Source organism: Trachypithecus francoisi, unplaced genomic scaffold (assembly GCF_009764315.1).
Source record: "Trachypithecus francoisi isolate TF-2019V2 unplaced genomic scaffold, Tfra_2.0 Lachesis_group3, whole genome shotgun sequence".
Lineage (NCBI taxonomy): Eukaryota > Metazoa > Chordata > Mammalia > Primates > Cercopithecidae > Trachypithecus > Trachypithecus francoisi.
The window spans coordinates 25,718,676-25,731,080 of NW_022681468.1; the positions used below are offsets into that span (position 1 = coordinate 25,718,676).

General features: G+C 42.6%; 1 protein-coding gene across 13 annotated transcripts in view; it reads left to right on the forward strand.

Moving 5' to 3' along the window:
* The window catches only part of STON2 (stonin 2), a 187,816-nt gene that overhangs the window by 34,549 nt on the left and 140,862 nt on the right, over positions 1-12,405 (forward strand). For 7 of the 13 annotated variants that reach the window (XM_033187226.1, XM_033187234.1, XM_033187225.1 and 4 more), the window contains 4 exons: positions 2,543-2,651; positions 2,926-3,059; positions 4,388-4,673; positions 6,789-7,073. In XM_033187226.1, the coding sequence (XP_033043117.1) occupies positions 4,586-4,673; positions 6,789-7,073 (373 nt within the window). In that variant the 5' untranslated portion in view covers positions 2,543-2,651; positions 2,926-3,059; positions 4,388-4,585. The other 6 variants (XM_033187237.1, XM_033187232.1, XM_033187236.1 and 3 more) reach the window with 4 other exon arrangements.

A 12,405-nucleotide genomic window follows, 5' to 3' on the forward strand; every position in this document is an offset into this window, starting at 1 on the left:
AGATGATGAGGGGCTGAGCTAAGGCATTGGCAGCGGGAGTGGAGAGGGTAGGCTCCAGAGCTCAAACTCATTCTGAAACTTAGAGCTCCTTTTCCAGGGCACTTGACACCCTCTTCAGATGAGCAGAGTGTAACTCACTGTGGGCTAGACGTGCCATTCCTGCTCCCCCTTCCTAAGTGCCTGTGCCCAGCAGCTCTTTTGCTCAGATCCCTCCCTTCCAGCTTAGGGTACAGTTCAAGACCACCTATAGCCCAAGCTCTCAGAAGTCTCTTAACAGTCTTACTTGCTGCTGTCCTACTTTTGGTGACTAACTGCCAGAATAGGTTAGAGAGCAGAGGTTATTGTTTTAGGTTGCTGTGTATCTCCCTGCAGTTGACAGCTGCTTCAGGGCAGAGATGCTGTTTTGTCCTTGCTTGCACCCTCAGGCCCTAGAATGGGCAGAAACAGTACATGTTCCTGAAGACTCTCGCCCCCAGCTTTGTGAAACACACCAGAGGTACTGATGGCTGAAAAATTCCATCACCACGCTCCTGTCCAGCACTGTCTGAGGAAGGCTAATCTCCCTTAAGCACACTTCTTGAGTCACTCTCTGCTTTTAAACCTCCCACAGCTTCTCATTTCCCCTTGAACTCTTCTTAGCTTCTATGGTCAATCAATCCTTTCACTCCATATTCCCCCAGTGGATACCTCTGCTGTCATCAGACAGAGGCTTATTCAGACAGAAACACACCTCGTTAAGGTCTGCTTCTGATTCTTTACTGTCACTTACGGTGATCCCCTGTCCAGAGGCTTCCCTCGCTGATCCCTCTGTTGGTCCAGAATCAAGGACATCCTTCAGATCTCAGAAACCCACCCAGTCCCATATGGTTCCAGCTCTCAGAGATATCCCTACAGCTAAATTGTGGCACTCCCAGCATGTCCTTTAGCTGGGGCAGTTATTCTGGACTTGTATTTTCTGTTCTCTGGATCCTTTTCTCCTCAGCTGTGTTGGGAGCTGCTTGAGGGTTGCTGTCTCAAGGGTAACTGGTACATTTCCAGAAATGTATGTCTCACAAAGGCAATTAGAGGACTGTCATAAGACAACACTACTTCTGTGACCCCCATCTTATCAGACAATTGCATTCTCCCTTCTACAAATTTTTGTTTATAAGCAATGCTGAGAAAGAAGTAGCTCTCTGAAATGGCAACTCCAAAACTTCATTGAAACTTTTAGCATCTGTTGGTCAATCCTCCTGCTGATACTGAGTCACCACTCATTTGTGGTGATTCTAAACCTCATTTTATGATTCACATTCTAAAAATGGGGTGAGGTTTTTACCAAGAAACTAATTCCAGTATGAACTTAACCTCACAATTATTGGGTTCTTCTGTGGGTTTCCAGCTGCTAGCACAGCACTTTTCAAGGTCTAATTTCTTATGGCTTATTGGTGTGGCTCTTCTATGGCAAATACCTAAAATCCATTTTATGGATTTATAGTATAGAATATGATAGGGGGTTCCATGTGATCAATTTGTTCCACCAGTCCTCATTGGGACCAGTCATTGTCTGTCACCAGCCCATGTCTAGTCTGGGACATGTGAAGGAAAGATAGATAAAGTTTTGGGGCTCTTTTTTCGTTCATACATTCTGAGGAATGGTCTCGGTTCCTTGGCCAGAATGCACCTATATCTATAATGAAGAGGATTTAGAATCTGCCTTCTGGGCACTGTAGCTGAGCACGTGACTTTACTTAGCATCTAGAACGTCTTGAACAATGACTGAAACCAGAATCTGCACATGACAGAAATGGAGTGGTTTCATGAAATCTGCATTCTAGTCCCAGGACTTCTACGAACAAGTTATGCAACCTTGGGCGAGTCATTTAACAACAGCAGCAGTGCTGGCGGTAGCTAACATTCATAAAGGGTTTGGAATGGAGCCTGGGGCAAAGTAAGCCCTCTGTAAGGTCACCTACTGTTTTCATTGTCATTGTTACAGAGGGTTTATTACATCCAGTCCTGAGTACTTGGCGTACATTATCTCATTTAATCCTCAGAATTATGGATTGAATTTTTTTAATTCTTGCTGTACAAGGGTAAACTGAAGCTTAAAGAGGTTGAGTTATGAGTGCAAGACTGTAAAGGACTCCAAGACTGTATAGGACTCAAATCCAAACAACCTAACTCCTGGGCCCATGATCACAATCTATTGGTGCACCTGATTTCCTTGGGCCCCAATTTTCTCATAACACCTGAAATTGTTGATCTTTAAAACCTTCCAGTTTAAAATTTTTAAATGTTTTCCCCTTACCTTCACCTTCCTCCCCTGTTCTCTTCCCTACCCCACTTATCCATGACGTTTGCTGGGTTCGTCATCACAGGATCGGCAGGATGTTTTCCCTGTTGAGTGATGACACTGCATGTGTCAGCATAGGGACTTGTTTTGTGTGTGTGTGTGTGTTTGTTTGTTTTTGTGGCTGCAGTGGGGCTGGTTTACATGCTGCTGTCGTTGAGAGAGGAGGAATCTGACTCTTCAATTTTACTGTCTTATCTTGGCCCGCAGCCATTACCATATTGAGTGACACACATTTGACAGGGCTTGAGAAAGGCATCATAGGCAGAAGCCAGTGGGAATCAGCTCTTTGTGCTTGTGGACCCTGCGCTGCTGTCTGGTAAGATCTGGTTTGGGAGACCTGCTCTCTCCAGGCTGTCTGCATATATCTGGCCTTGTGGTTGGCAAGGATCTTAGGTGAGGGACTTGGAGAAGAGGCTTCTGGGCTTTCCATCCTGTATATAGCTTGGGGTGTGCTGGCAAACTTTCACGTGGGGAGTTTCCCGGACATTTCATTACAGTTCCATTGTAATTGATATTTGTAAAGTACTTAAGTTGGGTGATAGTCTATGTATACTGTATTCTGTTGTACCTTTTTGTGACTGTGACCCCAGGGTTAGAGTGTTTTGGCTGCAGAAGACCTGGACTCAAGGGTTGGTCTATCACTTCTTGGAGTGATAGGAGTGACCTTACACATGGAACATAGAACACACGTGCTTGTTATGGCTTCGACTTGATTATTCTTTGGGTAAGACCTTATTATGAAAAAAAGTCAGTTAGCCACTGTGCTGAGATTTGTAAGCTCTTCCACTTAGGAGCCTAGAGGAAGCATTTTAAGAACCTTAGAGTACCAAAAGGGCCTGGAAACACTAAAAGTGTTAGGTAAGTCACTTAATTTTTCTCAGCCCAAATTTCTTTATCCATAGAAGAATTAGAGTACTACGTATCCTACTTAACAAAATGGTTGTTGAATCAAGTGAAGTATGGTATGAAAATGTGTTTCTGAAAATTATAAATTCTGTATAAACATTAGTGGTTTTTAGAAAGCATCGTGTGCCAAAACTAATTGTTTTAAATAACAAAAAAAGCAAAAGCTGTTAATGTTTCTACTGATTTTCCCACGTAGAGATTATTTACTGCAGACGATAACCTATAGTAAAATTTCCTAAAGTCTTCATTGTGTACCAGTTGGAAGGCTGTGAGTTAAGTTGTTCTAGAAACTATCTGAATATTGTGTATATTCAGTTAATAAGAACTGATATTCAAGGTATATAGTAGCTCTTTTGTGGAAGCACATTAGTTTTGGATAAATTCAGATTTTATTAATTCATTATTAGATCAAGAGCTAGCTTCAGGTTGTAAAAAGATATTATTACCATAAACAAAATTACGTCAATTAAGAATCTTTCTGTATTCCTAGAACATAATTGCGGTGTGAGCAAAGGCTAGACCGTTGCAACTAATTTAAATAGACCTAGATGGAAAATGTTTCTCTAACTCACATTTTTCACTAGCACAGATATTCCCTATTCTCTCACTACAAATGAATAAGATCACTTCATTTCTGTTTTTCTTGATTGATAAACGATGCTTGGAGATACCATCTGGAGATTGTTGGGTTTCTGCCAGAGATTTGAATCAGACCCTCAAAGAGTTACCTGCCTAAGGCAAGAAACTGGACTAATTTAATAGAAAAAGAACATGCTTTTATTTTGCCAGCTGGTAAAAGAAAGTGAAAGCGTTTTGAAAAGTTTTAATATTTGTTTTGCAATGATAGTATTATAGATGACAATATTTCTAAAATACAATAATTAGGGAAATTAGAGAATCTAATTGCTGAAATTTGTGTAATTATTTACAAGTGTGACATGAAGACTTATCTAGAAACCTTGATGCTAAAGACAGACATTTCAGTATAAAAGGTGAGGGCATGACAGGAACAGAGTGAAGTAAGGCAAGTTGGAAGCCACCCCAGGCCTTCTTGTGGGCAGCACTAAAAGCCCTAGACCTTTGTGGATTCAGTATAATGTCATGGTTATCCTTGTACATTTTTTTGTTTGTTTGTTTGTTAAACAGATTTCTGCCTGGCAGATTGACCAACAGCAAGAGGGGCTGATCTGTCTACATTCTGAGTACTGCCCTTGGCAAGACACCTAGGACAGACCCCGGACCCAAGTCCACCGTCCTACCATACCCCTACCCCAGCCTACCCCAGACAGTATTCTGGGGTTCACCCGAGCTCAGCAGTGTGAAGATGACCAGAGCCTTTTTAGCATGACGACTTTGGACCATGTGATTGCCACCCACCAGTCAGAATGGGTCTCCTTCAATGAAGAGCCACGCTTTCCTGCCCACTCGCAGGGTAAGGAGTGCCTTCATTTCCTAAAGCAAAGAGATTGCCAAACAACCATGTCTATTTGTTATGGCTTCTACTTGATTATTCTTTGGGTGGGATCTTAATATAGAAAAAAAGAGTCAGTTTCTTTCTTTCTTGAGATCTTAGAATCCTAAGTGGAAGAATTTACACACTGAAGAAGCATCTTGGAACCTTAGGGCCCTAAAAAGAAGCTTGGAAACACCAAAAGTATTAGCTCTTTTCTCCCAAGAAACAAAAACCTAATATTTACCAAGTGCTTTACTTTCAGCCTTTTTAAAATGTAGTTGTTAAACGTAGTCGTTAAAAATGACAGCTCTGGAACCAGAGTGCTTGGGTTCAAAGCCCTGTTGCACCAGGAATGAATGATATGCTTTTGGGTAGATTATTTATTTAACCTCTCCAAGCGTAGTTTCATTATCTGTACAGTAGGGGTAATCAGTACCTATCTCACAGGTTGTTGTGAGGCTTAAGTGAATTCATACATAAAAGTGCTTAGAGCAGTGCCTGGCATGTGGAAAGAGCTCAGTACAGTCATAGTTGATCATAAGGAGGATGACTGTATTGACTTTAGAGAACTTGTGCTCAGGGATGAAGGTCAAGGTAGGATCCAGGAGATATTTGCAGAGACATGTCAGTTGATTCTGTTCTACTGCAGCTACCAGTGCCTACTGAAGTCATCCCACCTTCATTTGTAACACCTAGGAAGTGTGAGTCAACAGGTATGCTCTCTGCTATGGTGGCCATGTGATTATCAAGCCCCTGAAATGTGACAAGTCTGAATTGGGATGTGCTGTAAGCATCAAATACCTACACTACATTTCAAAGACCTAGTTTAAGAAAAAAAATTAAATAGCTAATTAATTTTATGTTTATTACATGTTGAAATTACAAATTTTCAACATATTGGGTTGAAAGGTATGTTATTAAAATACTTTCTCCTGTTATGGTTATTTTTTTTCATGTGGCTACTAGAACATTTAAAATTACATATATAGCTCACATTTTATTTCTGTTTGACAGAGCTATAGAGACTTTGAGTACTTGCAGATGGACCAGGTGGCTAGTGATGGAAGAAAAGATTTTTATATTAATTATTTGATTAAAAAATTTCTAAAGAAAAATTGACTTCTTTTGTTGTACAGCTGATGAATTTCAGCACATGTATAGGTTTGTATATCTACCACCATAATCAGGATATAGTTTTTTTTTGTTGTTGTTTTGAGACAGAGTTTCGCTCTTGTTGCCCACGCTGGAGTCCAGTGGCGCAATCTCAGCTCACTGCAACCTCTGCCTCCCGGGTTCAAGTGACTCTCCTGCCTCAACTTTCCAAGTAGCTGGAATTTACAGGCATGTGCCACCACGCCCAGCTAATTTTGTATTTTTAGTAGAGACGGGGTTTTGCCATGTTGGTCAGGCTGGTCTCGAACCGCTGACCTCAGGTGATCCACTCACTTCGGCCTCCCAAAGTGTTGGGATTACAGGTTTGAGCCACCACGGCTGGCCAGTTTTTTTAATTTTCAAAAAAAAAAATTTGAAGTCTGTTAAATTTTCTAGGGCCAATCAAGTGATACAGGGCTACAGGAATAGCCTCTAGGTTACATTCAGCTGGTCATTAGTGCACACGGGTTTGTACCTGGTGTCCTGTGGGTGTATATAGCGTAGACTGCAAAGAGTTTGAAATTTGAATTTGAATGTCTTCTGACAAAAGTGCTCCTGTTTAGCCACAGTCTCCACCAGTCCCTTTTGCCTTTCACTTGTCCTACTTGACGCAGGTATATTTCTTACTTGACCTCTGTAAGCACTTTCCTTTGTGACCCCCAAGCACTGGAGTACATGCTGGGAGAAGAATAGTGAAGAAGGCTCCTAGTCTCTGCCTGCCAGGGTACTGACTGGAGACATGCTGAGCTTACAGCATTTACACAAGATTGGGGAAACAGTCATTTCACATGGAGTCAGATGGGTGTGGCTCTTTCTTCTCCCCACTCACTGCAGTGGCGAGTTGTGCTGGCACCCCATGGCCATCCTTAGTTTTTGCCTCCATGAGATGGCTCTGAAGAGCAGCCTTCCTCACATCATGGTGGCGTCTGGTATCTGTTTCAGGGGGCACGGAAGAGCACCTCCCAGGACTGTCATCTTCCCCAGACCAGTCCGAGAGCTCCTCTGGCGAGAACCATGTGGTGGATGGAGGCTCTCAAGACCATTCCCACTCGGAGCAGGATGACTCCTCTGAAAAGATGGGCCTCATCTCTGAAGCAGCTTCCCCACCTGGGAGCCCTGAGCAGCCCCCACCTGACCTGGCCTCGGCCATCAGCAGCTGGGTTCAGTTTGAAGACGACACGCCCTGGGCCAGCACATCTCCACCTCATCATGAAACAGCTGAGACAGGTGAGGGGGTAGGAAGGGCCTGGCTTGGTTATGCGCTCAGCAGGGATGCTTTTCAGTGAGAAGTCTGTAGGGCTGCCAGGATTCCATTTCACCTGCCGCCTGCCCCTGAAGCACCAGTCACACAGGGGAGAGCAGACGGAGTTCTCATCTGGTTTCATTCTGTATCTTGTTTTTGTTGACATAAGCATACAAAAGAATTTATGTGTTCTAGGACATTTCTAGTCCTTTACTCTTGTCCCTGGCTGTTGACTTGTCTTTAAAATAATGCATATATATTTTTCTATTAGGGATTGGAATTATATTTACTCAGCCCCTGAATCGTAAGCACCTCACATATAGAAATGAATGTTTCTGCTGGGTGTGGCGGCTCACGCCTGTAATTTCATCACTTTGAAAGGCTGAGATGGATGGCTTACTGGAGGTCAGGAGTTTAAGACCCACCTAACTAACATGGAGAAACCCCGTCTCTACTAAAAATACAAAAATTAGCTGGGCATGGTCACGCACTTCTATAATCCCAGCTACTCAGGGGGCTGAAGCATGAGAATTACTGAACCTGGGAGCAGAGGTTGCAGTGAGCTGAGATCGCACCACTGCACTCCAGCCTGAGTGACAGAGCGAGACTCTGTCTCCAAAAAATAAAAAAAGATAAATGAATGTGTGTGAACGTGTGGACCACTGACCATGTCTAAGCATGTCACCAACAGGATTTGTTAAATGTGGATATTCTCACACTTCAGAACTCTTGAATCCGAATCCTCATGGGTAGGGGTGGTTGTACATGAGAAATATCTTATTTTGTGGCATTTCAATGGCCAGAAGCTGCACTGGGGAGCTTAGTAAAGCTGTAGGAGTTGTTAGTCCCCACCCTGGTGACCTGGCTACTTCTTTGTCGTGCACCGAAGTATGCCACAGGTGATTTGGATAAGCTTTGGGACTGTATTAGTTTTCTGTTTGCTGCTGTAACAAGTCACCACAAGTGTAGTGGCTTAAACAACATGAGTTTATCATCTTATTATTCTGTATTTCAGAAGTCCATCATGGGTGTCACTGGGCCAAAATCAAGGTGTTGGCAGGGCTGCGTTCCTTTCTGGAGGCTCTAGGGGAGAGTCTGTTTCCTGGCCCTTTCCAGCTTTCAGAGTCTGTCAACATTCCTTGGCATATGGCCCCTTCCTCTGTCCCTAAAGCCAGGAATGTGGCATCTCTCTGTGCCTTTCTTCTGAAGTCACATCTTTCCCTGACATCTGCCTCTATCTTCCATTCAGGACCTCTGTGGTTACATTGGGCTCACCAGGCATTAAGGACCTCTGTGGTTACACTGAACTCATCAGGATAATGTCCCCATCTCAAGGTCCTTAACATAATCACATCAGTAAAGTTCTTTTGCCATATAAAGTAATACATTCACAGGTTCTGGAAATCAAGATGTGGACATCTTGGGGTGGAATGGGAGGCATTATTCTGTCTACCACAGAGACCTACCAGCAAAAAGCAGGGTTGGTATATTTTTCTGTTGGTGCGTTAAATGTTTTCCTAGTGTCACTTTTAAGGCTGATTCCTTTGTTTTTCAGTGTGTTTTCAATACCAATAAAAATGATTTTAAGAAAATATAAAACAATTCTGTTACATTTATATTTTTATGTAATAATTTGCACATTTATGTCTATTTTCATATTTAAACATCAGATTTCCTTTTTTTTTTTTTTTTTTTTTTTTGAGAGGGAGCCTTGCTCTGTTGCCCAGGCTGGAGTGCAGTGGCACAATCTCAGCTCACTGCAACCTCTGCTCCTGGGGTTCAAGTGATTCTCATGTCTCAGCCTCCCGAGTAGTTGGGATTACAAGCACCTACCACCACGCCCGGCTGATTTTTGTATTTTTAGTAGAGACAGGGTTTCACCATGTTGGCCAGGCTGGTTTCAAACTCCTTGACCTCAGGTGATCCGCCTGCCTCGGCTGCCCAAAGTGCTGGGATTACAGGTGTGAGCCAGTGTGCCCAGCCTAAACATCAGATTTCTGCATGAATTGTCGCTGAGTCATGACTCTCAGTGCAGCATAGAAGAAGTGACAGGCCCAGACAGGTTTCCCTTACTGAACACCTAACTCTGAGAAGGCATGTAGGGAAAAGTTACCGAACACTGGGCAGTGAATGAGCACAGAAGTGTGTTCCTTCTGCTTAATATGATATGTTTACTGCATACTTATTGTCTCAGTTTCTGTGCTCAGTGCCTTAACTACATCATCTCATGTACTCCTTACAACAATTGTATGAGGAAGGTATTTATATTAATCCATGTTACATATGGTGGAGGAGACTCAGCCAGACAGTGCTTTGGGAATTCAAGCAAGGTTGTGTGCTAGGAAATGGCAGGAGAGCTTCCGCACCAACCCATCCGGCCCCAAGGTCTTGGAGCAGCCTTCGGATGCCCTGTGCTCTCCTTTCGTTTGCCTCACTCTTCCTGCTGCTGCTGCTGCTCTAGTACTCTCTGCCCCCTCATTACCCAGGAGGCAGTGGGGGCAAGGAATGGAAGGTAAGTGATGGATGGGGTGCTCTTTCTCCACTTTGCTGCCCTAAAATGGCCATGCCTTCAGGTCATGGATTATATTCATGGCATTGAGATTCTTTCACATCTTATCTTTAGCCTCAAAGATTTCCTGATTGCTCAAAACTATTTATATGATAGTCAATTTGCTCAACTCTTCACTGATTTTTCCAAAATTCATTTTGAGATTAGTTATAATTATGTTGCCCCCATCTGACTGAGGATCTTATCTTGTGACTGACAATGCTTTTGATATATTGTGAAAGCTTTACCCTTTAAGGCAGCAGTTCACAATCTGGCCCATAGTCCTTGGGGTCTCCTAAGACCCTTTCAAAGGGTCTTTTGGGTTAAAATCATTTTCATTCTAATTCTAAGATGTTATTTGCCTTTTCACTGCTTTGACATTTGCATTGATGGTAAAAAAATAACAGCAGATAAAACTGTTGGCCATTGTCTACTCACAGTAAAGCAAAATGTCCATTTCACCCAACAATATCCTTGATGAGGCAGTAAAAATTATGAATTTCTTAAAATTGTGATTCTTGAGTATGTCTTTTTAACATTCTCTGTGACAGATTGGGAAAAAATACGTGAAACACTTTTGCTCCATATCAAATCATAATAATTGTCTTGAAAAAAAGTATTTTTTTAATTTTTAAGAATTCAGTTTAAAAATTAAAGTTATTTTAAAATTATTAAAATCACATAATGCAAAAATTTCTTAATGAACAAAATATCAGTATTTTACAGACAAGATCCAACTAACACTTGCATGACTATGCCACACTTGGCCCACCCTTATCCTGGACCTGGTGTTGCAGGAATTTTCCTAAAGTTCAGTTAAAGATGGGGTCCTTGTCCATCCCACGGCCATGAAAATTCAAGCTCGCAGATGGTTTGAGGGGTAAGTAAGGCAGGGCTTTATTGGGTGAAAAGGAAAAAAGAGGGGAAACAGGGGCTCTGAGCAAGGCCAGAATTCATCTAGAGTGCCTCCAGCCCACAGCTCAAATCCCAGGTTCCACACAGGAAGAGGAGGGGCCAGGCTCTTCCCTGCTGCAAGTGGCACAAACCTCTGCGGCTCCACCCCAGTGCACAGGCCAGTTGGAGTTTTTCCGGGGACCTCCTCCCTGCTGGCTGTCTCACTGGTTCTAATAAAATTTCATTTACAGAAATAGTCAACCTGTGAGCCATGGTTTGCTGCTTTGATTTTGATTTGATATTTTTAATATACTGTGTTAAAATGTTGTTTTCATTACTGAGTTTTTTGGCACCTCCTTAAATTTTACATCCGAGGCAAGTGTGTCACTTGCCTTGATCCAATCTCAGCCCTGCATTGTCCTAAGAATTTAAGATTTATTAATATTGCCAGAGAATAAATCAAGAAATGACAGTGTTCAAATGCATGAAAGCATAATTTTGAAAACTGCTCAAGTATAACTAATTCCATCTGTTCATATGTGTGAAAATTTAACTCAACCCTGTGGAGATGGAGTTCTCTACCTTAGGAGGGTCCTGTAGGATGGGTTCCCAGCAGACTTGATGCCCAGTCTGTAGGCAAGAAGCAGAAATAAACCGTGAGTAGGGCCGGCCCCACCTCAAGAAGTGTTTCTAACCTAGAAACCCAAGGAGCATAGAGGATGGTGCACAGCATTAGAGTGGTAAGGAAAATGGTAATAAACCCAAGGGTCCAGTTCCAAATTTTCTGCCAATACCCAACTTGACCCATCAATGAACCTAAACTGAATGAAAAGCTGCAGGGTACATTCCTATTACCCAAAGTAACCTCTCCCACGTAAGCTAATTCCCTCTTGGGTTTCCTCCCATAGATTGTGTTTAACAATAAGGATAGAGTAATTGGCAGAGCTAAGGCCAATTATACAGGAGAGACTAGGCGTTAGCTCCTGCCTCCTGCCCCCACATAATGGATAATGTAGACATTCCCCAAGTTACACAGTCATTCCATTCTGGAGGCTGTTGTGCAGCTCAGATTTTAATTTGAATCTAAAATGTTTGAGTACATGTGCTATATATTGCAATAATACCACCTATGTAACTGCAGGCATTAGGCAGAAATAACACAGATGTTTGCAGCAAGTAGAGACGTGTGAGACTTGCTGCAATCACTGCTGCCTGCTCTGTTGTTTTGGCAATACTAAGCTGAGTAATGGCTCCCAAAGACATCAGGTTGTCCTCCCTGGAACCTGTAAATATGATCGTGTTTGGGAAAAGGGTCTTTGTAGATGAGATTAAGGATTTTGAGATGGGGAGGTAATCCTGGATTATGTGTGGGCCTTAACTGCAATCACATGCATCCTTTTGAGAGTGGCAGAGGGCAATTTTGCTTACACAGAAGAGAAGGCACTGTGGAGATGAAACAGAAAGAAATTTGAAAATGCTGATCTTAAAGATGTTAGTGACGAAGCCACAGCCAAGGAATGCTGGCAGCCACCAGAAGCTGCAAGAGACAAGAAACAGATGCTTCACTAAAGCCTCTGTGGGGAGTGCAGTTCTGCTGACATCTTGATTTTAGCACAGTGATTCTCATCCCAGACTCTGGCCTCCAGAACTATGAGAGAATAAATTACTGTTGTTTTAAGATACCAAGTTTGTGGTAATTTGTTACAGCAGCCGTAGAAAACTAATGTACTAAGTCTCTAAAATCTTAAAATGGAACCCTTTGCATAAGGCTGAGAATGAGTCAGTCTGAATTAGGGGAGCATCTGTAGTGATGGAGGGCTTTTTTTTTTTTTTTTTGGAGATGGAGTCTTGCTCTGTTGCCCAGGCTCTGGAGT